The sequence below is a fragment of the Phyllostomus discolor genome, chromosome 10 (genome assembly GCF_004126475.2).
Source record: "Phyllostomus discolor isolate MPI-MPIP mPhyDis1 chromosome 10, mPhyDis1.pri.v3, whole genome shotgun sequence".
NCBI lineage: Eukaryota > Metazoa > Chordata > Mammalia > Chiroptera > Phyllostomidae > Phyllostomus > Phyllostomus discolor.
The window spans coordinates 86,926,218-86,950,789 of NC_040912.2; the positions used below are offsets into that span (position 1 = coordinate 86,926,218).

The 24,572-nt window shown below is 45.0% G+C and overlaps 2 protein-coding genes and 1 long non-coding RNA gene across 3 annotated transcripts in view; all 3 read left to right on the forward strand.

Annotated features, from left to right (window-relative positions):
- Nucleotides 1-8,782, forward strand: LOC114507796 (olfactory receptor 2A14-like). The gene is made up of 2 exons (XM_028525805.2): nucleotides 1-212; nucleotides 7,365-8,782. Exon 2 carries the CDS (start codon nucleotides 7,416-7,418, stop codon nucleotides 8,346-8,348), a length of 933 nt encoding a protein of 310 aa, XP_028381606.1. The 5' UTR covers nucleotides 1-212; nucleotides 7,365-7,415; the 3' UTR covers nucleotides 8,349-8,782.
- A 5,918-nt stretch (nucleotides 8,783-14,700) lies between these two features.
- Nucleotides 14,701-24,572, forward strand: part of LOC118497212 — a 28,332-nt gene continuing 18,460 nt past the window's right edge. The window contains exon 1 of the long non-coding RNA XR_004899744.1: nucleotides 14,701-14,813. This is a non-coding gene — a long non-coding RNA (uncharacterized LOC118497212). The remainder of the gene's footprint in view (nucleotides 14,814-24,572) is intronic.
- LOC114507838 (olfactory receptor 2A2-like) lies at nucleotides 18,682-19,810 on the forward strand. Its single transcript, XM_028525857.2, has one exon. It carries the CDS (start codon nucleotides 18,790-18,792, stop codon nucleotides 19,717-19,719), a length of 930 nt encoding a protein of 309 aa, XP_028381658.1. The 5' UTR covers nucleotides 18,682-18,789; the 3' UTR covers nucleotides 19,720-19,810.

A 24,572-nucleotide genomic window follows, 5' to 3' on the forward strand; every position in this document is an offset into this window, starting at 1 on the left:
GTGGGTTCCAAGGAAGACAGAAAAGGCCTTCCCTGGCAAAAGCAAGTCTATCTTAAAGTTCTCTGAGGAGAGCTGCGTCTGGGCTTCACTGCCGACGAGTCAGTCCCCTTCAGAGAGGAGACCAACCTCTTTCTTATTTTTCCCTTCCATGAGGTTTCTTTTCCTCTAAGTCCCAGGCCCTGTTTGGAGAACAGAACATGGATTACACCACTGTAAGTAATGAATGCTCATTAGCCCTGAAGAGGGGTTTGCAGGTGGGACATGGGAAAGGGGGTGATTGAAATGTCCGGCTTTAAGTATCGGTGACAAAAGGCCTTGCATGTGTGGTCCTAAGTCTATCTCCGTAACTAGGGACCTGAGGAGATCACTAGGGCTTCTCCCTCTCTGCCCATGGTGTGGCCCTGATGCCTCTGACCCTCCAGGACCCTCCTTGTCATCCTTATGTGGCTGGCAGCTCTAGACTTGGTTAGGACAGTGTCAGAAAGGTGGAATCAGCCAGCCACCCAGCAGAATGTGACCTGGCCACAGGGCTACTGAGATCTTTGGGGCCACGTGGCCCAGGTGCCACTTCCTGTAATAAAAGAACCCCGCAGTCACAGACAGGTGGTTTGCTGGCCCTGAGCCTGGTCTTCCCTCCCCACCCTGTGTCCTGCGTGTCCCTGCAGATTCACGAGAACACTGTCTCGCCAAACAGGCCCCACTTCTCCCTTGTCCAGAAGCAAGTTCATGTTCTCTTACAGGTCAAAGCCAGCATCTGCTGCCATGAAGATTCCCTCACTGGTCTTTATTTTAGTGCAAGAATATTAAGCAAGTAACCTGTTTCCTTGTGGCTATTGGATCCAGAAGTTTCTCTCCAATGCTGGTTTTTAAAATGCCTAATACATCTCTAGGCACTTATTAAGTGTCTCATGTCAGTTAATTCATTTGATTCTCTCAACTCCCTTATGAGGAATGGTCTGCTGTTCACCCTGTGTTTGCAGGTGGAGAAGCGGAGGAGCAGAGACCCAGAGAGTAGCGTGTAGCAAGGTTGGGATTTGAATCCAGGCTGTGGTGCCCAGATTCCATGTTTGTTTTTAAAACTACGGTACTTGTTAGGGTCAAAGTAACCATTGGAGATGGCAGATAATTTCTCAGTAGGAAGATCTGACCAATCTGTACCGCCCCACAGGACAGCCCAGGGCACTCACTCTAAGTGACAGGCTTGTTGTTTGCCTGGGTGCTCCGTCTCCCAAACCTGCCCCCACCCTTTCCATCCAGTAGTTTCTCTGCCTCTCCTCTCACTGTGTGTCTGCCTCCCGCTGGGATAGGTCATACAGCAGAACCGCCTTTTGAGTTTTAAATCCTTAATTTTCTTCTCCATTCTAGGAGTGAAGTTTCTTTAAAAGATTCCTACATTTCTTTAAATTCCTTTAAAAAGTTACTTTAAAAAAATTGATATACAAAAATTAATAGAAACGAAATTATAACAGTGTGCTTTTTACTTAAACTAAAAATTAGCCAAAAAGAAAAGTAAGATAAATCTGAAAGAAATTACCATGATTTCATTGGCTCTGTAATCCCAGTGACTTGGATCCCCCCTTGAATTTTGTGGTCTCTTTGATACTGTTAATAACACCTAATATTTAACATCTAACATCTACCAGTAGAATGGTCTTCCTTCTTCACATCAGCCCTTTAACTGCCAGTCTGCAGCTTTCATCACCTGTATTCCTCCCACCAGCCCTTCAGATGCCTGCTGTCACTATTTTCCAGGTGCAAACAATGAGGCTTAGACTGAGTGACTCCCACTCTTGGCGTCCACCTTGCGCTGAACACTGGGCTGACGGACGCTGTTAACCAGGCTGCTTTTGCCCTTATTCAAGGACCTTGCTCTTTGCAGCCCCCACTAAGCTTCACGCTATGGAAGAACAGAAACATAGACTCATGAAACTTTCCCCCTTATTCTGTGCACTGTCTGTCTTCCTCAACTTGTAGCTACAGTGGTCACTTGTGTCTTCATTTCAGGTACCTGCCTGTTTATTGTACCTGCTCCAGGCTTCTTCTTAGATAAAAACAAACCAAAACACAAAAACAATAAAACAAACCAACAAACAAAACCCACCTGGTTTCTTGACCAGGGAAATTTAAGACGCAAAATCATGCCAGTGTCTAAAAGGCAAGTGAATTGCTTTCACCTTATTCTGTCTTTTTCTACTTCCCTTGTGCTCACAGATGAGCTGATCCACAACTTGTGTGTCTCAGTACCGTCGTGACGGAGGTGTTCCCTCCTGACCTTCCCACAAACTGTAACACGGTGCACTTGGCTCCCATAGAACGTGTGGTTTGTCCGAGGTTCACCTGGTACAAAACGAGTCATTTCACTAAGAATTCTGTCTGCCTCCTTATTTATTCCTGCCATTTACAAATTGTTTGTCCTAAGTTATTTGTTGCATCTTTCAAAAATATCTTTCCAAAATGTATGCAAAACTCTATGATTCATATTGTTTCAATTATGAACTTTGATGAGTCAATTCTAACCATTTGGGAGGAGGAAGCTAACGACTTGCATATTTGATAGCTGAAGCCCCCTCGCGCTGTCCTAGGTCACCGGCCCCGGTGCAGTGGGAACACAGAGGAGCCCGTGGGCGCAGCCTTTGTGGTGCTCCAAGGGACCATCCCAGGCCCTGCTCTCAGCCAGCCTGCCTGTCCCTTCGAGCTCCTGTCCCCTGGAGGTCTCATGACTCATTCAAGCACCATCCTTGGAAAGAGAGTTAGTCTTTCCAGCTTCCTGGGTCCTCCTAGCTCTAAAGACTTGCAGACAGGACCTTTTCTGAAGGCATTATCTAATTTTTTACCATTACTGTTGTTCCCTACTTGCCATGATGACATGCTTATTTAAGAAGAGACTTAAAAAGGTACAACATGTCCATGCTCCTGGAAGTCTCGGGGAGTCAGAATTCTCTGAGCCCACGATTCAGCTTCATCCATGGGGACCCCGGAGCACAAGGGCCATGTTTGGTGTGTCCACAAAGGGCCATGTTCCCTCCCGTCATTAATTTTATGTTGTCCAGAAAATTAGTCTGTTTCCCATCTGACATGTCTGCTGATTGGAATTTCAATATATATCCATTCACTGTGCTCTGCCTGCATGAATTTAAAAATAAATCAATTTATGAGAAGTCAAAAGTTTATCTGTGAGCTCCGATAGAATCAATTCAGTAGTATTTGAGCAACTTTGTAAGATGATTTACTGACCATAGTTGGCCTCTGTGTCCTGGGAGCTCCAGCGAAGTGTCACCGGAAGTCAGCCTGAGAGGGCCACTTCCTTTGAAGAGAAACACCACATGCACGCAGGCACGGACACAGAAGTTCACACGAGACAGAGCGCACGTCTCTCAAAGTTCCAATTACAAGGCACTCTGAGCAGACATGTCTCCTGGCAAGCACGTGGGTCCACCACAGGCGTGTAAGTGCAGGAATTCACAGAGGCAGAGTCTGGGACGCATCACTCAAGCAGTGTCAAGGGCAAGAGGCAGCTGTCAGGAGCTTGGGATATGCACTATACACTGGTAAGCGTTTTCTAAGAAACCAGTGGAAAGATTCCTGCACTAGATGACCGCTCAGTGTCCTGTCCCTTCTGGTTCTGCATTGACAGGCACTGGTTTTCATCATTTTGTCATGCTTTTGGTTTTTGACTGAAATCCCCAGAAACTGCATTCCCAATGAGAAAATTAAAAGTGCAGTGAAACGTGCTTCTGTGAATGGCACAGCTCACCGTCTGTGGTGTGTGCAACATCGGAAGGTTGCTTTGCCTGGGCTCTCTTTTCCATCTGGGTGGGTGTGGTGGGAATTTTCCACCTGACTTTAGATCCTTTTTCACTTTTTTAAACCAATTTATTCATTTATTTTTAGAAAGAGGGGGAGGGAGGAAGAAATAGAGAAAGAAAAACATCGATCTGAGAGAAAAACATTGAGTGGCTGCCTCTCCTACGTGCCCTGACCAGGGACCAACTGGGGACCAAACCAGCAACCCAGGCCTGTGCCCTGAGCAGGAATCAAACTGCTGGCCTTTTGCTTTGTGAACAATGCCCACAAAGCAAAATTGTCCCTGGGAGCCACACTGGCCAGGGCCATCCTCCTTTACCTATTTTAGTCAACAAAAGAGTTTGATCTTTGTCTCTATCAGTACAGTTCAGGGAAAAAGTCTATAGCAAACAGTGGGACTGGGTTTTGAATGTCCCCTTTCCTGTCAAAGGCTAACCGAGTCTCATGATGCAATGACTTAGTTCTCCCACTGGAAGCTCTGGGAAAACCTGCCCCCATTCTGGCATTCCAGGGCCTGCTCGGTGAGGGACCCTGTCCGAATGAGCAGCGATAAGGTGCAGCTTCAGTTCTAGGTCCACAGTGTGGGCTTTTCCCAGATGGAAATGTCTGGGTTTTCCACTGTGAATGCATAGGATTTATTACACAGTAACAAATAAGCAAATAATTTATATGAAAGGCAAATGTCAACGTGATCCTTCTTTCTAGAGATAATCAGCATAAACAGTTTCATGTTTAATTTATAAAAATTTTCCAGACATATGTAAATAGGCACACAAGGCATTGAGTAAATATCTTCATATTATAAACTATAAACCAGATCATATTGTAAACCCATGCTTTGACTTTCTGTGGAAAAACATTTATGTCACTGAATAAGGAGTCTTATATTATCCTTCTTGTTCCAATATTGTCCTTTTCAGTGGCTGCATGGTAGCCAAATAATTTAATACATCTCCAACTTACAAACTTTTACATCCATTTCAATAAGTGTGTACACCTTGGTCACTGTGGTTCGGGCCCACTGGATTTCTTCCTGTTTCCGGACTCCCCAGGCCCTCCCTGCCTGGGGGCTGCACCTCTGCTGCTCCGTGGGCAGAGCACGGCCCACCTGGGCTGCAGGCAGGTGGGCTCCCCTGGGTCCTTCAGATTCCGCCCACGAGTCTCCTGTTTGGAGAGACCTTTCCTGACAATCCCACCTACAGAAGCCCCCCTTGAACCAAGTCACTTTCTGTCATTTCAGCCTGTTTATTTCCTTCATGGTGCTTTTTACTCTCAACAAGTGTTTTATTGAGTTGTTTACTCCTGGTGTTGTATGGGCGTCATTCACCATGACCTCTCCTTGTTCCAAGTCTGAAGAAATAAAGTCAGAGATAGACACAAGAAATCAAGTCGAAATGCAGATGAGGTCTTAATGAGGCTTACTGGGGAAACCTGGTTTGTGACTTTGACAAAACTTCTCTCCAGATGGCAACCTCCGGCTGGCTCCCACCCTCCAGCAGGACAAAAGGTGTTTTGTAGGCTTTACCCCGAGGGAGCGGAAATGTACGGGACCAAAAACCAGAGCAGAAAAGGTGCATCCCCACTTCCTTTGCGCTGTTTCACAAATCACGTAAATTCGAGGACACACAGGGGCAGGTATTCACCGAGGTGTTTCCGGCCCGGGGCAGGGACGTTTTCCCCCAAACGGGGAGGGACAGATGACAAATACACCTCTTGACTCCTTCGCTGTCCCTCACCCCTTCAGAATATGTCCACTTTACCCACTGCTGTCCCTCCAGAGCTTAAAACGGAGGTTGGAACAGATGAAACACTTGAGGAAAACTGTCAAGGAATTATCAATTTGAAATGTAAATTTAAACTGTGTAAAATTATTCGCATATCAAATTTGCCCAGGTTGTATCTGATAATACTTAGTACTGACAACCAGGTGGGAAGGGGGCAGCGCCACCAGGCGGTCAGAGGGAGAAAGTGGAGCAGCTCTGCTGCAGGGAGGCTGGGGGTAGGTACCGAATGCTCTGGGGCGTCTGCATCTTTAGCATCTGCAGTTTTCCTTTTGGGATACATCCTAAGGAAATAACCATGAGTACAGACAAAGCTTCAGTTTGAAAGAATGTTGATCTCAATGTTACTCAACATTAGAGAAGTAAAAAATTTCCATCAAGAAATTAAATAACTTGTGGTAGTAGAATAATATACTAATGCTTAATGACATCTGTAAGATATTATTTTAATACATAAAAATTGTTCACTATTTTAAGTGAAAATGGTAGTTAAAAATAGTCTGTAGAGGATAATCTCAATTTTGAAATATGAATCTAAGGATCTAAACTTTTTCTTAAAGAAAGCATTGGACTTATTTTTAAATATTCTTCTGGATGTGAAACTTTAGCCTTGACATTTGTGACGATGCCGTCCGGCCCTTTGGTGACCCTTCCTTCCTCGGCTCCCGCGCAGACCCAGGCACCTGCCAGGAGGGGCTCCTGAGGAAGAACCAACCGGCTGATGCTCCAGCTGAGCCCACCCCCTGTCGGTGCTCAGAATCCATCAGAGCAGCTGTGGGTGGTCAGCCGGGGATTCGGTGGCAGTGCGAGTTGCCAACGCTGGGAAGATATGATGACAGACAGAGGATCCTGGCATGCCAGAAAATGGGATAAGCTGTGACATCTGTCCTTATATTAAGTTATAAACAGGAAAAGAGAAACGACGCAAAAATGCAATTGTAATACAGCTGTCCTCTTAAATATATTCACTGCTCATGTTAATCTGTTTTCCCCTTTGGCTTTCATCCTTGAAACAACTGCAGAAATGTCACCAGGTCGAACTGAACTTAAGACGCGTGTCTGGGTTCACTGATGTAACCATACTACCATTCCACTGGTGTCTGCATTCCAGCATCCAGTGCAGATGAAGAAGTAGCTAAAACTCTCAAAACAAAGCTTCTGGGGATGGGAAAGAGGAAAAAGGAAGATGCTTCTAAGGAAATATTAGGCAGCTGCTGAAAGGAGGGGCTTGTAAAGTTTGAAAGACACTAGAAAATTGAGATGTTGTTTTGAAGGGGTTTCAAATCAGAAGTAAGAGGGTAGGAAAGCATGTGGGAAAGTGGGTGGATAAGTAAGCAGCCCAGAAAGAAAAGAGGAGCCTAATCACTTCCTATGATGGACCAAGAAGGCAAGCAGCCTAGGAAATGGCACTACCTCCTGTTGAGCATGTTTGGTCAGGGCCATTTCTCTTCTTCCTGCACAAATAATCCAGGCCCGTGCCCTGGAAGGAAAGCCAGATCCCTGCATTTTCCAAAATAAAATATGCCTACAGGTGTGTGGGTCCTATTAGGTAGAGTATATAATGATGTATTATCTTATATTTTATTATCTATATATAGATAGATATTCTATTATTCCATTGATACAAGGGGAATTTTTCCTGATGTATATGAATACACCAAGTTAGCTTTTTACACTATAACTAAAAACAAATTATAAAGAATCCATTCAAAGGAGGACATTGCTAAATGCCCGCAAGGTAACATTGGGTAAGTATTTTGTGTCCTGATTGCCTTACAGCTGTGACCTTCCTGTTCCGGTCCCGGACGTGTCTGTCCACACCCCAGGAGCATGGGGGGCAACCAGACATGGATCACAGAAGTCACCCTGCTGGGGTTCCAGGTCGAGGCAGCTCTGGAGTTTGTCCTCTTCGGACTCTTCTCTCTGTTCTATGCCCTCACCCTTCTGGGGAATGGCGTCATCCTGGGTCTTGTCTGCTTAGACTGTAGACTGCACAGCCCCATGTACTTCTTCCTCTCCCACCTGGCTGTCATCGACATGTCCTATGCTTCCAACAATGTCCCCAAGATGCTGGCAAACTTAGTGAGCCGGAACAGAACCATCTCCTTCGTCCCTTGCCTTATGCAGACTTATTTGTATCTGGCCTTTGCTCACGCAGAGTGCCTGATTTTGGTGGTGATGTCCTATGATCGGTACGTGGCCATCTGCCACCCCCTCCATTACTCTGTCATCATGAGCTGGAGAGTGTGCACGGTCCTGGCTGCCACGTCCTGGGTGTTCAGCTGCCTCCTGGCTCTGGTCCATTTGGTTCTCATCCTGAGGCTGCCCTTCTGTGGGCCTCATGAAGTCAACCACTTCTTCTGTGAGATCCTGTCTGTCCTCAGGCTGGCCTGTGCTGACACTGGGCTCAACCAGCTTGTCATCTTTGCTGCCTGTGTGTTTATCTTAGTGGGGCCCCTGTGCTTGGTGCTGGTCTCCTACACGCGCATCCTCTTTGCTGTCCTGAGGATCCAGTCTAGGGAGGGCCGCAGGAAGGCCTTCTCCACCTGCTCCTCCCACCTCAGCGTGGTTGGGCTCTTCTTCGGCAGCGCCATCGTCATGTACATGGCCCCCAAGTCCAGCCATCCTGAGGAGCAGCAGAAGGTCCTTTCCCTGTTTTACAGCCTTTTCAACCCCATGCTGAACCCGCTGATCTACAGCCTGAGGAATGCAGAGGTCAAGGGTGCCCTAAGGAGAGTACTGTGCAAGGAGGGACCAACTTGAGGGACATCAGACAGCAACATGGGGCTGAGGGCCTTTGCTCCCTGTGAAATATGGCGGGAAGCATTTCCTGCCTCATGCTATAATAGATGTCACATTAAAATAGACTATTAGAGGCTTAAACCAGTCACCTGAATTCATAGATACTTTTGACAATAAAATAGTTGGATATCTCCATGACCTTGGGTGGGCAAAGATTCTCAGAGATTATCCAGAAATGCAAGGCATAAATTTTGAAAACTTGATAAATTTGGAACCTTTCAAAAATTCATCATTCTGCTCATCTAAGTCACTATTAAGAAAAAAGAAATGCAAGTCACAAACCATGTGTGTTACATACACATTTTAAATGAGATGCTCAGTCAAGTGCAGCCACAAGAGGAGACACAGCAGAGGCTGAGGGAAGAACAAAGTTTATCATTTCCACAGGTCCTAGAGAGAGAGGGCAGGCAGGGCCACACGGCACAGACAGCAGGAGGCACGAGCAGGGGACCCGTGAAGGGGGTGTATCCAAACAGACTGGACTGCTTCTAATAGATGAATCTGCACTGTGGACAGAAGGGGACCGTGTGGGCAGGCAGTGCTGGAGGCTTCCACAGCTGAGGACTGCTGTGATACTCAGAGCCCGAGTTATCTCCCACTTAATAACCTCGCTTGAAATCCATCTGGCCTATCCTACCCATTGAAGTGTAAAGTGCTGTCCCATTGTGTGTGCTGTTGCTTTCTCCTGCTTTTCATAGCCTGAACTGTTGGCTGGTTAGTTTGCAGTCAAGAACTGAGGAAACAAGTAGGGACCCCTTAGGGATCAAAAGGAATCGCAAATACTGATTAACCAACCCTTCATGGATTACTTCAGTAGAGCCCACGTTTGACTTGATCTTTCTCTCCAGCAAGTTATGCCCTGGATCATTGTGGAGAGCAACAGGTTTATCAGCCCACAGTTACTGTGGAGTTTCTCTGCAGAGTATGGTCAGAGACTGGGCACAGCCACTCTGTCCCCAGGGAGAGTGGAGGCAGGCCCAGGGTCACCCTCCATGGCAAACAGCATTCTCTGAAGTTGTCACTTAATTGTCAAGTGCCGTGGAGGAAGAGCAGACTTCACTAAACTAATTTGGACAATTAATAAACTAATAAATAAGGAACCAAGTAGATAAAGTAAAAATCCCCAGAGGAGATGTGAGGAAGGTCCACATACCCAGTTTTATCTAAAACGCCTTGCTTCCAACAAAGAACTAATGAGACATGTAAAGAACAGGAGAGTATGACCCATACTTGTTGTAGGGGGTGGTGAAAAAACAGGCAACAGAAACTATAAGAGGGACCAGACACTGAATTTCATAGATAAGAGCTTCAAAGTGGCCACTCTAAAAATAGGCTTGATGAACTAAAAGATACTGTGACGAGAGGAGAAAGGACCACTAGTTGGGACCACCACGTCACATTCCCTTAGACCAAAGAATGCATTTTCCAGTGCGTGGGTGCAACAGTGGGCAGAGAGAGAGCCCAGCACATGGGCATACTGTGTTGCCCATCCTCCTCTGAGTGGTGGTTAGTTAAGAGACTTGGAATGGCAGTCTACAGGATTGTTATCTAACTGGGGGAGATAAGGCATAAAGGATTTGTTTATAAACCTTCCTGAGGGTGCGCTCACACTCAACACAAGCAGGACCCAGGGAGAGGCCCCACTACTTTAGGGAAGGGGTGTGGGGGATGGTGGTACCACTCTTCAGTTCTCCCTCACATTATCCCAACTTTCTGTTTTCCTGCCCCAGGAGCAGGGGTGATCCCTAAGCAAGACACTGTAGCTCTACCTGAAAAAATTCGTGCCAGAATTTCCGACAGCTGCTGGAGCGCCTGTGTTTTGACCCCATCCAGCAACACTGGGGTGACAGTGACACAACTGTGTTGCCTGGTGGTTGAGGTGGCCCACCAGTCCTGCCCCTGTATGACCCCACCCTCTGCAAATGGGGTTGGACTGAGAGACACATGCTCAGCTGCCAGTGACCTGTAACAGCACAGGCTGAACCTAATTTCCCTTCCAAAGGAGGGAATCTGAGTGGAAATCAGGGATAAGTGGGGAGAAGGAGGAGGTGGAGCTGAGGGAAAACAAAGGGAGGTAAGGAAATCTGACATTACATCAGAGCCCCAACAAAGGCTCAGAGCTCCTGAATGGTACTGTCCCTTAGCACAGTTATGCCAGATGCACAAAGTGGTGACGTCACATGTTTGCTCAAACAACCTCTAGTTTGGAAGCTGGCAGAGTGAAATGGAAGCATGCAGTCCTGAGTGGCCTTTACTGGGACATATTTTGGTCACGTGACAGGATGACACACTGGGTCAGTTGTTGGTGACAGGATGGAATTCCGGTTAGGTAGCAGTAACTTTTCACTCCTAGTTTTCAGGTTGCTTCTACTGCACCGGCTCTCTTTTGGGAAGAGGTTTCCAGGAACCACTGTCCACGAGGCCATCAGACTGTGTGTTGTTCAGTTCTCAGCTGGATGGTCATGGAGTAACTGTACACCTTGATGATCACGTGCTAAGTAACATCCCTGGTTCAAAGGACCAAAGGCCCCCACTGGGGTGCTGGGCATAGGTATATGTGTATTTTTGTGGGTGGAAAACTATTGAACAGAACAGGCGGAGACGATGGGTCACTGTGGGAGCAAAACATAGACTTCACATGGCAGGTATGAATTCCCTGGGAAGGGACCGCACGTGGCAGGAGGAACTTTCTAGGAGGCCTTGTGGTCTCTACCCAGACTAAGTTACATTGAGGGGGGACAACCACTTCTCTAGCATTAATGTGGGGGACCCAATTTTTTATGGGGTAATGAAACATACCTTGCAGCTGCACTCATGCCATTGGTGTACAACAGAAATAACGAGCATGCTGGATTGTCCTCCAAGAGAGAACCAAAGGGCTATGGGAGAGACAGGTGGCTCTCCTGGCATCACCAGAGAAGCTGAGTTTACTTTGATGAGGAAGAACAGTCCGTGGAAAAAGACTTGTTACCAGGAATGAGCGGATTAAGAAGATCCAATGACCCCACATAAGTCAGTCATTCGGAATACCATTGTGGACAGTCAAAAGTATTGGAAGAGCAGGTTAAAGCCTCCTCAGAATGTAGCACCAGTGGTGAATGCAACCCGGGGAAGATGTGGATTTATCTGTCTGCTCATTTCTGTGCCTGAGAGTCCTGCCCAGGTTATTACAAGGCAGAAATAACACAGTTCCAAGGGAGCAGGTACCGATCCAATTAGCACAGAAGTATGAAAATGTATGTCATGACTTTATACAGGATGCAGCTGTCACTCTGAGTTGTCCCTGGGCCGCAGTGGCTCCTCCAGGTGCGGGGCACAGCTGTGCTGCGGCCGTGTTTCTTGTACTAAATAAACCATGAACCTGTCTGTTGTGTACGTGCCCCCTAAACCTATAAGCTCAGGGGGTCTGTGCATTTTGATGTAGAAGGTCCACAGGCCATGGGGGCGGACCGTGCATCCAACTGTTCACTCAGGTAAGTTTACATAAACTGAAAATGAAAAGACACTTTGAAACACTCTAATGCTGTCCCTGAGAGTGAGGCACAGGAATGGAAATTGTGTTCGTCCGAGGTGGGACTCAGGATTGTCGGGACGCTGTGGGGTGGGAGTTCTGAGGGTGGGTGGGCTGATAACAAAGATGGTGGGAGGGGGGCTTTTCCCTAAGGACCAAGGCAGGATGTAGGGGTGGGGACCCAGCACAGCGCATAAGAACAGGACTTGGCAGGCATGTGGGATTCTGAGGAAGGCCTCCCAAGTCACCCGCCCCCTCGTCACCTAATCCAGCCCTGGTCTGGGACTGCTGGGAAGGGATTTGCTGCCCACTGATCCTAAACTGGGGAGCCTTTGGTGGTGGGCTGGACCCAGTCAGGGGAGCCCCCTAAGAGCAGAGGTCCCCCTGCCCCTGGCAGAGAGGAAGTCAGAGGGGGAAGTGAAGAGTGAAGTTTGGGGGGCTGCAGGCAGGGCCCCAGATGGGGTCACACACCTGCCAGAGCCTGGTCTCCACTTGCGAGTCCTGTGCCGAGAATGCAGCCGAGCCCACCAGGCCTCCAGCCCACGGGAACCACAAGACAGTACCACACACGGTGCTGGTGGAAGCCCGTTAGCGCGGTTGTGTTCATCTGCTGCAGCGACAGGAACCTGAAACACAGTTGATGTCCCATGGAACTCACTCGCTTCCAGCTCTGGCCCTTGCCAGACTGGTCGTCTGTCACTCCATGCTGGATGCCCTTGAACTCTGAAAAATCACTAAGGACCCGAAGACACTTTATTTGAGTGTTTATGTGTGTTGGTGTGTGTGTCAAAGAGAAATGAAAACAGAGTTTATTAAATATGTGCTTTTAATTCATTTAACACTATTTCCATTACATGTTAACATCAAGAATGTATTTTGATGGAAACTACCTTGTGTGGAACATGAAAACAGTGACAGGAGCAGCTGCGGTGTGCAGCTCCGGAAACCCTCTAAGTGCGGGGCGAGCAGAGACAGCTGGGCTGACGTCCCCTGCGCTCCCTCTGCTGCCGCATCGAACGTCACGGTGCCCCGGGGAGCCCCCTGTGCACTCCCGAGAGGGGGAGGGTGAAGAAGGCAGAGTGTCTGGGTGTCACTGTGGGAACAGGTCGGACCCCGTAGAGCCTTGGAAAGGTTCTCAGAGACTCCCTGTGGTCCCCGGGCCACACTCAGAGGACTCGTGACAGTGCACTCAGACTTGGAGCTCCACACCTGTGAAGGGAAAACTGTGATCACATTGAACTGTGTGGTGTCACTGTAAGGTATCTGGCACATTTTCTGAAACATAAGAAGGACTCAGTAATTGTTGCTCATGGATGTTATAATCCTTCCTCCTTTGTACCTATGAACCCTGAGTGCAGAGGGTGAAACCTCCTGGCCTGGGGGACCTGTTCTCTCTCAGGGTCACCCTAACAGTTTCCACAGAATCCCACCCTCTACATGATGTAGAGGAGCACAAGTTCATAATGTTCATCATTTCAAGAGTGTGGCTGCTGTCACTTGTGGTGTCTGTCTCAGGGTTACAGCCCCTGAGACCGCTGCAAGGTCACGCAGAAGCTGCACAGTGCTCACAGCTGCCCTGCCTGGTCCCCAGCGCTCTCCCACGAGGGACAGTCAGACTCAGTCCTCACTCTCCTCCAGAGAGGGAATCCAGAGAGTGTTTTCTTTTCCTGTGGGGAGAAGATAACTAGGCAGAATACCTTATGATCCTCGTGGGAATCTGAACGCTCAGTACAAACCCCTGGGGTTCTCTCAAGGACCTAGTGCAAGGCCTGAGGCCCCTCTGGTGTCTGGGTCTCCACCTGCAGAAGCTGCACAGGGGCTGCCCCTGCTCACAGGTGCATCTCTCTCCCCCGTGGGGTTTATCCCAGGTCAGAGTAGGTGCTCATGGGAAAACCCCACGCAGAAGAGACTGATTTGTGCTGGGAGGTCGAGTTCAGTGTGGGTAGTTGGGGCTGCACAGGAGAGCAGTAGGCACCCCTGAGATTGTGTGCACGAGACTGGCATTGCTGCTGCTCTGTCCTCCTGACTCCCACGGGGCACTGCAGGTCAGTGGAACCTGCACCTAGATTTCTTCCTTCCCCACCTTGGGGACTGTCTGCCTCCTGTGCTGAGGGCAGGGCCCTGAGCCCCCTCAGCGTCTCTCACACTTGCCTCTGGATGTGCTTGCGTGGAGGTGGTCAGAGCCAGCACGTGGTCTCAGCCAGGGCTTTATAGCCAGGCAGTGGCTCTGAGTAAGGCTCCAAGGACCCAGATTCCGGATGGTCCGGGTTACCTAGCCTGGACAGAGAGAGTGATGTCCGGAAAAGTTCTCTCCATGGAAGAGAGTCTCCCAGGAAGCATGACAGTAAATCATTTCCTTGCAGAAACCGGGTAAGATATAAGTTTACCATATAGTTACTTCCTTTCCTGACCATCCCAGGTGATCAGGTCGTGGTGATGACTGTCAGACTGGAAATCACAGTGTGTGATGTAGAACTCTCTCTCTCATCATCCAACAGGACAGAATGAGTGCGAGACTCCCAGCCAGAGCTGGGGAAGTGGGTACAGCTCCAGAGCTGAAGGAACTCCGAGTCCCAGGACCACCCAGGGGAAGAGCTGCGGGTGCTGCCCTTGGGGGGAACCTCTGTCTGTGTGCTCCTAGTGTTTTATTCTCGCCGTCGTAGTTTCTTCTCTGCTCCCGTACGTGTCTGCTTACGGGATCTAATGTGTCTTCCCTTTTATTTTCATGTTGCTTATTTCTTTAAAAGGAAAATGATTACAGTGGTAATGAAATAAAAATAAAATGATAAATACATCTAAAATAAAATAATCTATTTACGGAGACACAAAAAATAATAACTAAACAGTTAGTGAACAAGTGTTTCTACTGACTAGTAATAGATTGAGTTACATTCAACAAAATTGTTATTCTTCATGTTCAAACATTACTTATTGTGTCCAGCTGTGTTTAAGTAGAATTTGGCAATACTGATGTGGCTCTCTCGCTTTATATAACATAGGAGTATTCCATAGTTGTAGGAAAAATTAAAGTCACACTTAACGCACACTTACATAGAAACTTCTCAAATGTACTCATATTTTTGAAAGTGAAAACCTAGTATTGTGTCTGTTCCTTCCAGTGATTAAATTCTAACTGTGTGCTTTTTTAATAAATTAGAAACTGTGTCTTGGTCAATAGACCCTGGCAAAGAGAAGATCTTTAACATACACATTTTTTAACTAAAAATGACAATCATCTATTTAACAAACATTCCCTGAGTGCCCATTTCATGTACAAATTGTTATGAGACATAAAGATGTGTAAGACATATAAGGATAAAAAGTAAATTATTTGAGGAGAGGGAATCTCAGCCTAAATAAGTGACATTTGGTCTGAATGTCTTTATCTCTGACATGTCCTCAAGTTTCCCCACACCCTTATAGTGAGGACGTAACTGTTGTAAGTGTTGTTACTGGCCAAGCCTGTAGTCTTATTTGGTTTCTGAAGAGCCCCCACAAGCACCTGGCCTAACTCCCAAGGGTAGAAAGACCCTCTTTTCAGGCTGTCAGCCAGACCTTCAGTGCGGCCCAGAGACGATCAAGAGGGCAGCCACCTCTCTCTGTCATAACTGGCGGCACCCTGTGATGTCGTGGTTCAGGTGAGGAGGGCGTGGTGCCCTGCGACACCCGTTGGGGTAGGACAGTGAGGGCAGTGGTCAGCCCAGTGTGTCAGCACACGGGTGTGTGAACGACCCATTTGCATTTCCCACCTGAGCTCACACCACCCAAGAATGCTCAGTTACTGAGGCCCGACCGCCCCCCGAGGGATGGACAGGAATTCTCAGCAGTTTTAAAATTACGAAGTTCATCCACACTCGTAAGCCTTGCAAAATGTGTGAATTCAAATTATATCCGTGGTGTTAAGAGATGAAACTCACGATTATTTGGGAATGCACCGTCCGCTCCCCTGAAGCCCTACTGTGGGTCTGGGTGGTGCAGTGGCATCATCTGTGTGCAGTGGGGTTAAGTGATGTTCATTGTGTTAAAGTGATAGTTTAACTTGCAATTGCTGCCTAGGTAGGAGGCTTCTCCTCTGGTTCATGTACACTGAAGAGTCATGTGAAAATACAGGTGCCATGCAGCTTGAAAACAGGGGCTCCCCTCAAGCCAGAAACTGCCATTGAGAAGAAAGCACTGGACGAGACACTAATGAGAAATCCGTGTTTCTTGTTGTTAGTAACATAGATGTGAAGGTGCCTGAGAGGAAATCCACATGCCGGTGATAGGGTCATTCCTTTCATGCATACCAGGTAGAAGCGGGAGGGAGGGGTAGGACAGGAAAGCATGTCACATAAAATGTGTCAGTTCCTTCACATAAGAGGGTACATAGCCCAGGTGGCAAGTAGACTGAGAGTAAGAGGGATTTCCAGCCTGGCGACCAAATCGCTGCACACAATGTAAGTCAGGCTGTTCTGAGCTCTGTGGGGCATTTAACATCCACCTGAGATGAGAGTGAACTGAAGGAGGCTGAAGACCAGCTGGCTTTCACCTGAGCTTTAGGAGAGAACCAGCGCCCCCTGGCCGCCAGCGTGGTCAGAGCAGCCACCCAAGCAGGACAACCACACAGCAGAGGTGAATTCAGGGGTACAGGGGTCAGGACTGTGGAGTTAGACAGCCTGCCCCCTCGGTGGTTTCTGACGGAGCTGAGTCTTCCTTCCACTGGGATTTTGTTTGATCTTTAGATGGCTAGAGATAGAGCGATACATGAATACAGATACGTAAATTGTGTGACTGATTTCACTGAGCGCTGTCAAATCTCAGAGTTTACTAGAAGGATTCATATTGCAGAAGCCTAATGGGATAATAAAGAATATATTTATACTCAAGAAAATAGTGTACAGCTGTTCACAGCATGTTGCATAGAAATATTTTGACATGGGAAATGATTTCTGATGTGTTTCTAAATGAAAGAAGTAGGTAAACTGGCAACATTGGTTGATATATATATTTACATTCATGATACATATGAAAATGTACAGTAAAATGGTATAATTGTATATACACATTACTAATAATACTTATTCATTTTTTTTCAGGGTATTACCTCTTTAGTCTTAAATAGAGTTTTGTAATTTTTTTCTAAGAAAGTTTTGAGATTTGGTGTCAACAGCTCATACAAGGTAAGAACCACCCTATTCACACAATGACCGATATTCTTAAACTTTATTCTTTGAAATGTTTGATTCTGTGATTTGCTAAGTAGGAAAAAAACAACAATATAAACTTGGTAATTAACAAGGTGTTACTTACAAATGTATATTTTGCCTAAAAATGAACTACAAAATAATATCAAGACCATTTTCTTACAATGCTAATGTTAATTTAGTGAATAATTTGACTCCATAAGAGGGAAGTCAGTTCAGCTGTTTTCAGTTTTCACAAACATGAGAATGTGTTATCCCAGGAACAATTTGTATTCCTTGCCAAATTTATGCTTGCTGTTTTAAAACAGGACATCAGAAATGTGACAAAAGTCATGATAAAAGTGTAAATTATTGAAATTAACATACTGGTTTATGAATACAATTTTTCCCTAAAGTAATCAGACCCTTTTGGACATTGTCTGTGTCCCTGGCTGAAGTGGGGAATGTATAAGAACAGTGTGAAACAGCCATCAGAAGTAAGGAAGCGCTAAAAAATTATGGAGATGTGTTAAAAAACAAAAGGGCAAAATGGTGGGTTTATATCTAGAATAATTGAGAAGGAATAAATAAAAGAAGAAATAATTATACTCCCTTGCTTACAAAATTCATGAGTCCATACTGACAGAGAGATGTTAGATGCAGACCTATAAAGATATATAGATGATTGATAGATAGATAGGTAGGTAGATGATAGAGCCTTTCCTTATGAGGAAATTGACAACCAATAAAGGGAACAGCAGTGATGGAGTGAGAACACCACGTTTTCCAATAATCACTACTCATCAGGCAAGATCATCAACAGGCTCTGAAATTAGTGGCTGAGAAGCTCTATGAGGAACAGAATATTATACAGTAACATTAATGGATGCTCCAGAAACTTCATTAGGGAAGAAGATAATGATTTTATAATGGAGGCACCATGTTCACCGGGTGATCCGACTGAGTGTCACCAGTGATGGAACAGTGAACCTCATGCACCTACACATGAAGCCAATGGAGGACACTTAATTTCCCTGCAGAAAGTGAATAATCTGAATAAAAAATGAGGAGCTGCATGCAGTCCCATTTGGAGAAGATTGTAGTGAAGAGCTTCTCTATACTCTTCCAAAGTTCAGTGGTCATGATGGCAAAGACAGACAGGGTAGCTATTTCAGATGAAAGGAGACTAAAGATGAATGACATTAAATATCACATGTCATTTTGGATTGGGTCCCAGGTGAGGGGAGTAGAGAGAGAATGTTACAGATGAAAGAATCACGTCAATATTAAGTTGCCTGATTTTGATAACTGTGGTTAGGTTACTGAATATCTTTGCTTTGGGTGGAAAGAAAAGAGGAATTTAGGGGTGAGTGGGTATCATGTTTATTTATACTTTAATCTCAAGTGCCTCAGAAAAAAGTAATATGTAATAATATAGAGAAAAAGAATTATATGGCAAATATGAAATAAATACTCAAATTCGTTAAATCTGCACATATGGGTATACTGGAGTTCTTTGCATAATTCTTGACTGTTTTCTATAAGTTTACATTTATTTCATAGTAAAGTTAAAAACAGGTAACCAGTTTGGGGGAGTCTGGGAAGCTTTCCAACAGTGACAAGGATACAACCTTTCTCTGAGCTCATGTTGAGATTAACTCCACCTTTTGCTGATTATCCAGCCCTGCCCTTTATCACACTTCAGTTCTTGACCAGCTGCCTTTAAGGAATGGGGGGAAACCGCTCATGGGTCACAGAGTTCGTGCTGCTGGGATTCCAGCTCAGCGCACAGACGGAACTGCTCCTCTTCTGGGTCTTCTCCCTGCTCTACACCTGCAGTCTGCTGGCAAACGGCATGGTCTTTGCGCTCATCTGTCTGGACCACAGATTACACACCCCCATGTACTTCTTCCTCTCCCACCTGGCCGTCATTGACATGTCCTACGCTTCCAACAATGTCCCCAAGATGCTGGCAAACTTAGTGACCCAGAATAGAACCATCTCCTTTGGCCCATGCATCATGCAGACATGTTTGTATCTGGCATTTGCTCACACAGAGTGCCTGATTTTGGTGGCGATGTCCTATGATCGGTATGTGGCCATCTGCCACCCCCTCCAGTACACGTTCATCATGAGCTGGAGTGTGTGCAACCTCCTGGCCACCACTTCCTGGTCGTTCGGGTTTGTCCTGGCTCTAATGCATGTGATTCTCCTTCTAAGGCTTCCGTTCTGTGGTCCCCAGGGAGTAAACCACCTGTTCTGTGAGATCCTGTCTGTCCTCAAGCTGGCCTGTGCTGACACCTGGCTCAACAAAGTGGTCATCTTCACTGCTGCTGTCTTTGTCTTAGTTGGGCCCCTGTGCTTAATGCTGGTCTCCTACACACACATCTTCTGGGCCATCCTGAGGATCCAGTCTGGGGAGGGCCGCAGGAAGGCCTTCTCCACCTGCTCCTCCCACCTCTGTGTGGTTGGACTCTTCTTTGGCATAGGCATGCTGCTTTATATGGTCCCTGACTCCAGTCAACGAGAGGAGAAGGAGAAAATCCTGGCCTTGTTTTACTGTCTCTTTAACCCGATGCTGAACCCCCTCATCTACAGCCTGAGGAATGCCCAGGTGAAGGACGCCTTGTGTAGGGCGCTGCAGGTGAGGGCCAGGTGAAGGGAAAACTCAGGGAGTTTTCCCAGTTAGAAGTTCCATATACAAATAGTAATTGTTCAAATTCTAGCTCTGAAAATAGGGTAAACTTCCATGGAAGAGCATAGCTTAAAGTTGAAATTAGACAACTAAATTATTAGAATTTTTAGTCTTTCTTTAAAAAATGTGAATTCTCATTTAAGCCACAAATATTATACAGAGAAGAAATTAAATGTGAGATAATTATATCAGCACTATGCTCTGACTTAGATATTTGACTTCTTATCAGTTTGTGGTAGTGGGAAACAGCTCGGTAAAAGTAACGCCCTATGAGAGAACTTCTGAAGTGGACTGAAATTTTTTTTTTAATTTTATTTAGATAGTTGTTGCAGTACAATTTTCTATCTTTTACTCCTATCCCAACCCACCCACCCAATCCTCCCCTCATCCCTCCCATTTCCACCCGCCCCTAGTTTTTATCCATGTGTCCTTATACTGGTTCCTGTAAACCCTTCCCCTTTTCCCCTGAAATTCCCTCTCCTGTCCCCTCTGAACTCTGTCAGTCTGTTCTTTATTTCAGTGTCTTTGGTTATATTTTGCTTTTTTCTTTGTTTTGTTGTTTAGGTTCCTGTTAAAGGTGACATCATATGGTATTTGTCTTTCACTGTCTGGCTCATTTCGCTTAGCATAATGCTTTCCAGCTCCATCCACGCTGTTGCAAAGGGTAGGAGCTCCTTCTTTCTTTCTGCTGCATAGAATTCCATTGTGTAAATGTGCCCTAGTTTTTTGATCCATTCATTTACTGATGGGTATCTAGGTTGCTTCCAGCACCTAGCTATTGTAAATTGTGCTGCTATGAACATCAGGGTGCAAAGGTTCTTTTGTATTGGTGTTTTAGTGTTCTTAGGATATAGTTCTTAGTCTCAGCAGTGGAATTGCTGGGTCAAAAGGCAGATCCATTTTTAGTTTTCTGAGGAAGTTCCATACTGCTTTCCATAGTGGTTTTACCAGTCTACAGTCCCGTCAACAGTACACTAGGGACCCCTTTTCTCCACAACCTCTCCAACACTTGTTGTTTGTTGCTTTGTTTATGATGGCCATTCTGACCAGTGTGAAGTCATATCTCACTGTGGTTTTAATTTGCATTTCTCTGATAGCTACCGATATTGAACATCGTTTCATGTGTCTTTGGATCTTCTGCATGTCCTCCTTGGAGAAGTGTCTGTTCAAGTCCTTTGCCCATTTTTTAATTGGGTTTCTTATCTTGGAGTGGAGTCGTGTAAATTCTTTATATATTTTGGAGATTAAACCTTTGTCTGAGGTATCATTGGCAAATATGTTGTCCCATACAGTTGGCTCTCTTTTTATTTTGATACTGTTTTCTTTAGCTCTGCAGAAGCTTTTTATTTTGATGAGGTCCATTTCTTTATTCTTTCCTTTATGTCCCTTGCTCTAAGGGACATGTCAGTAAAAAAGTTTCTGCATGAAATATCTGAGATTTTCCTACCTACATTCTCTTCTAGGACTTTAATGGTGTCACGGTTTATATTTAAGTCTTTTATCCACCTTGGAAGTGGACAGAAATTTTAATACAGAAAATAGTGCAGAGTTCTATGAATCTGCCTCACCAGTTGTGAGGCAAATGAAATGAAAGTTTAAAGAAACGCTAAGTTCCTTGTTGAAATAATTTAGTAGCAAAGGAGTAAATTTAGAGAAAGGTGTAGTGCAACAAGAAAGTATGTAAAAAATCCTAAAATGTCTTAAAGGTCTAATGAAGGAAATGTGTCAGTAAATGTTTAAATGGTAAGATTTGAGCACTAGTCAAACTTTACATTTATTCTTGGGTTATGATAATTTCTAACACAGCAAGATTAAATCCCCTGTTGAAGTTCTTGAAATTTTTCGCACCAATATTATCTCAGTGTCTGAACCCCTCAGCTGAAGATGGCTTGAGGTAGCAGCAAGCAGCACCAGACAACTGTGACAGAGCTGAGTAGGCAAGGGGGGAAGGGATGTGGTGGAGAGGATGCTGGGGAAGTTGACCCCTTCACCTTCTTCACCCAGCCCCCCAGCCCCTCCCTCTGACAGCTGTCATTACTTCTCTGTATCTATGAGTCTGTTTCTATTGTGTGTGTTAGTTGATTGTGTTCATTAGATTCCACATGTAGATGAGATCCAGTGGTATTTGTCTTTCTCTGACTGGCTTACTTCCCTTAGCATAATACTCTCCCAGATCCATTCATGCTGTCCCAAAGGGTAAGATTTCCTTTTCTGTGGCAGTGTTGTATTCCATGGTGTAAATGTTCCACAGCTTTTCTATCCTCTCATCTACTGATGGACACTTGGGCTGCTTCCAGTTTTTCCTACTGTGAACAACACTGTAATGAACATAGGGGTGCATGTGCAGGGTCCGGCAGAAGTAACACCTGCTTGAGTGTGGTTGGGAGGGTAATGATATGGGCATAATAATCTCTAGTTTTAATGTGAACATTTCACCTAAATTGTCATGTGGTGTGCTTGAGTGTGATATTGTTATGTTACACAATTACATGCTTATAATTTTGTAATAAGAGCTTTTGTAATAAAAATTTTGTAACACCATTTGTGCCCGACCCTATATTCTTTCAAATTAGTGTTGTAGGCTTCTTTGGATTCATTCCCAGAAGTGAATTGGCTAGGTCATAAGGTAGTTCCATTTTTAATTTTTGAGGAAACTCCATACTGTTTTCACAGTGGCTGCATTCCCAGCCTGCATTCCCACAAACACTGCAGGAGGGTTCCTTTTCTCCACATCCTCGCCAGCACTTGTTGTTTGTGGATTTATGGATGACACCCATTCTGACAGGTGCAGGGTGATTTACCTTGTGGTTTTCATTTGCATCTCTCTAATGCTTAGTGACATTGAGCATCTTTTCTTATGTCTATTGGCCATCTGTCAGTCCTGTTTGGAGAAGTGTCTACTCAGGTCCCTTGCCCATTTTTTAGTTGGATTGCTTGTTTATTGATGTTGAGCTGTCTGAGTTCTTTTTAGATTTTGGACATTGTTAACACCTTACCAGATATATGATTGGTGAATGTCTTCTCCCATTCAGTGGGTGGTATTTTTGTTTTGTTGATGGTTTCTCTTGCTGTGCAAACACTTTTCAGGTTGATGGAGTTCCATGTGTTTACTCTTTCTTTTGTTTCCCTTGCCTGAAGAAATGTACTAGGAAAAATATTTCTAGAATAAATATCCAAGATTTTACTGCCTGTTTTCTTCTAGGATTTTTATGGTTTCAGGTCTTCCATTTAAATGCCCCAGTTCTCTTTTCGAAAATCTGAGAAGCCCTGTCCAGGTGGCTCATTTGGCTGCAGCATCATCCCATGAACCAAAAGGTCATGGATTCGGTTCTCACTCAAGACACACATGGATTGCAGGTTCAGTCACAAGTTGGGGTGCATGTGAGAGGCAACCTATCGATGTTTCTCTCTCCCATTGATGTTTCTCTCCCTCTCTCTCCCTCTTCCCCCTCTCTCTAAAATCAATAAGCATACCCTCGGGAGAGGATAAAAAAATCTGAGAAATGTATAAAAATAAAAATATGATTCAAAGAAGCCAGTGTCAGAGAAAATGGAATTGGATGATTTTGAAGGGTATTTCTCAAAACTGTAGAAATACATTCCCCTCACTGGGTCACAACTCTCATAGTCAGAACCCAGGAAGCTACCAACTGAAGTGTCTGTAGCTCCAGCTGTGCTTGATACACTGCAGTCAACTCTTTATTCTCTCATTTTTCAAAATGCAAAGGAAAACATCCAACTTTTCATTTTTCAACACACAGAACTCCATAATTACAGTTAGTAACAATTTACAATTATTTCCATCAGTTATACACCCATTGTGACTTTCTGCATATCCATTCATTCTTGAGTTGGGTATTTCCCACATCAGTGAAACACCAACAACTTGAAAACAGATTTTCAGGTAATTTAGTTTGGGAGTCGTTTAAATGATCAGTGTGTTGCTTTTTACTCATTCTGCTTTCAAATTGAAAGTATAATCAAATGCTACAGGACCTTGCTAGAACCACAGGAGCTATCAATACAGGTTGAAATGAGAGCTGTGATCACAGGAAGTGCCACATGCTGACAGACAATGTACATACCTAAGAACATGTTTATTGCAGTTAAGAGCTGGCTGTGTTGTGTGTGTCCTTGTCCTTTGTGTATATTTGTGTTTTGTGTATGTGTATTTTTTGCTGTGATCACATTTAGACGTTAGAGGAATGTCACTTTGATAATGCAATAAAAACATGTCATTTTGACATGATGCATTTCCCAAGGTTAAAGTTTGTTTGGTATCATAAACATTAATATTTTATTATGTATAGTCTTCTAATTTTTTATTTTTATAATTGATGGTCAGATGATGACAAACTTGGAAAACTATATCCTAAATTACTGTTTTCACAGAATCAGTTGGCTACTAATTTTGTCACCTATATGTCAGTTTTCTGTTTTTCACATTTTCTGAAGATCACCTGTAATATCAGACAAAAAGGGAAGACGAAAAGTGCCAGTACTTTTGGATTGCCCAATATGTCCTAGGCTTCTCATATGATCAGAAGCCATTTTTGGTGTTTCTTCTCACCATGGAAATGTAGACTTAGAGCACAGCTGGACTTGTTCCTAAACTTGATTTTCCAAGTCAAGTCAGCTTTTCCAAGTTGAAGTTGTGATCCCAGAAAGTCAGGAATCACACTGTAATGAACGAATTAGTTTGTCAACTGCATGCTTTATTGATATGAGATTTCCAAAATAACATTTTGACTCCATCACATTCAGTATGAGAGTGCAACAGAGCACAAGTAAATATGACAAAGTCTTAGGTAGCAGAT

Excerpts from the sequence above, each read along its gene's own strand:
- LOC114507796 (XM_028525805.2), top strand. The coding sequence starts at position 7,416 with ATGGGGGGCAACCAGACATGGATCACAGAAGTCACCCTGCTGGGGTTC.
- LOC114507838 (XM_028525857.2), top strand. The coding sequence starts at position 18,790 with ATGGGGGGAAACCGCTCATGGGTCACAGAGTTCGTGCTGCTGGGATTC.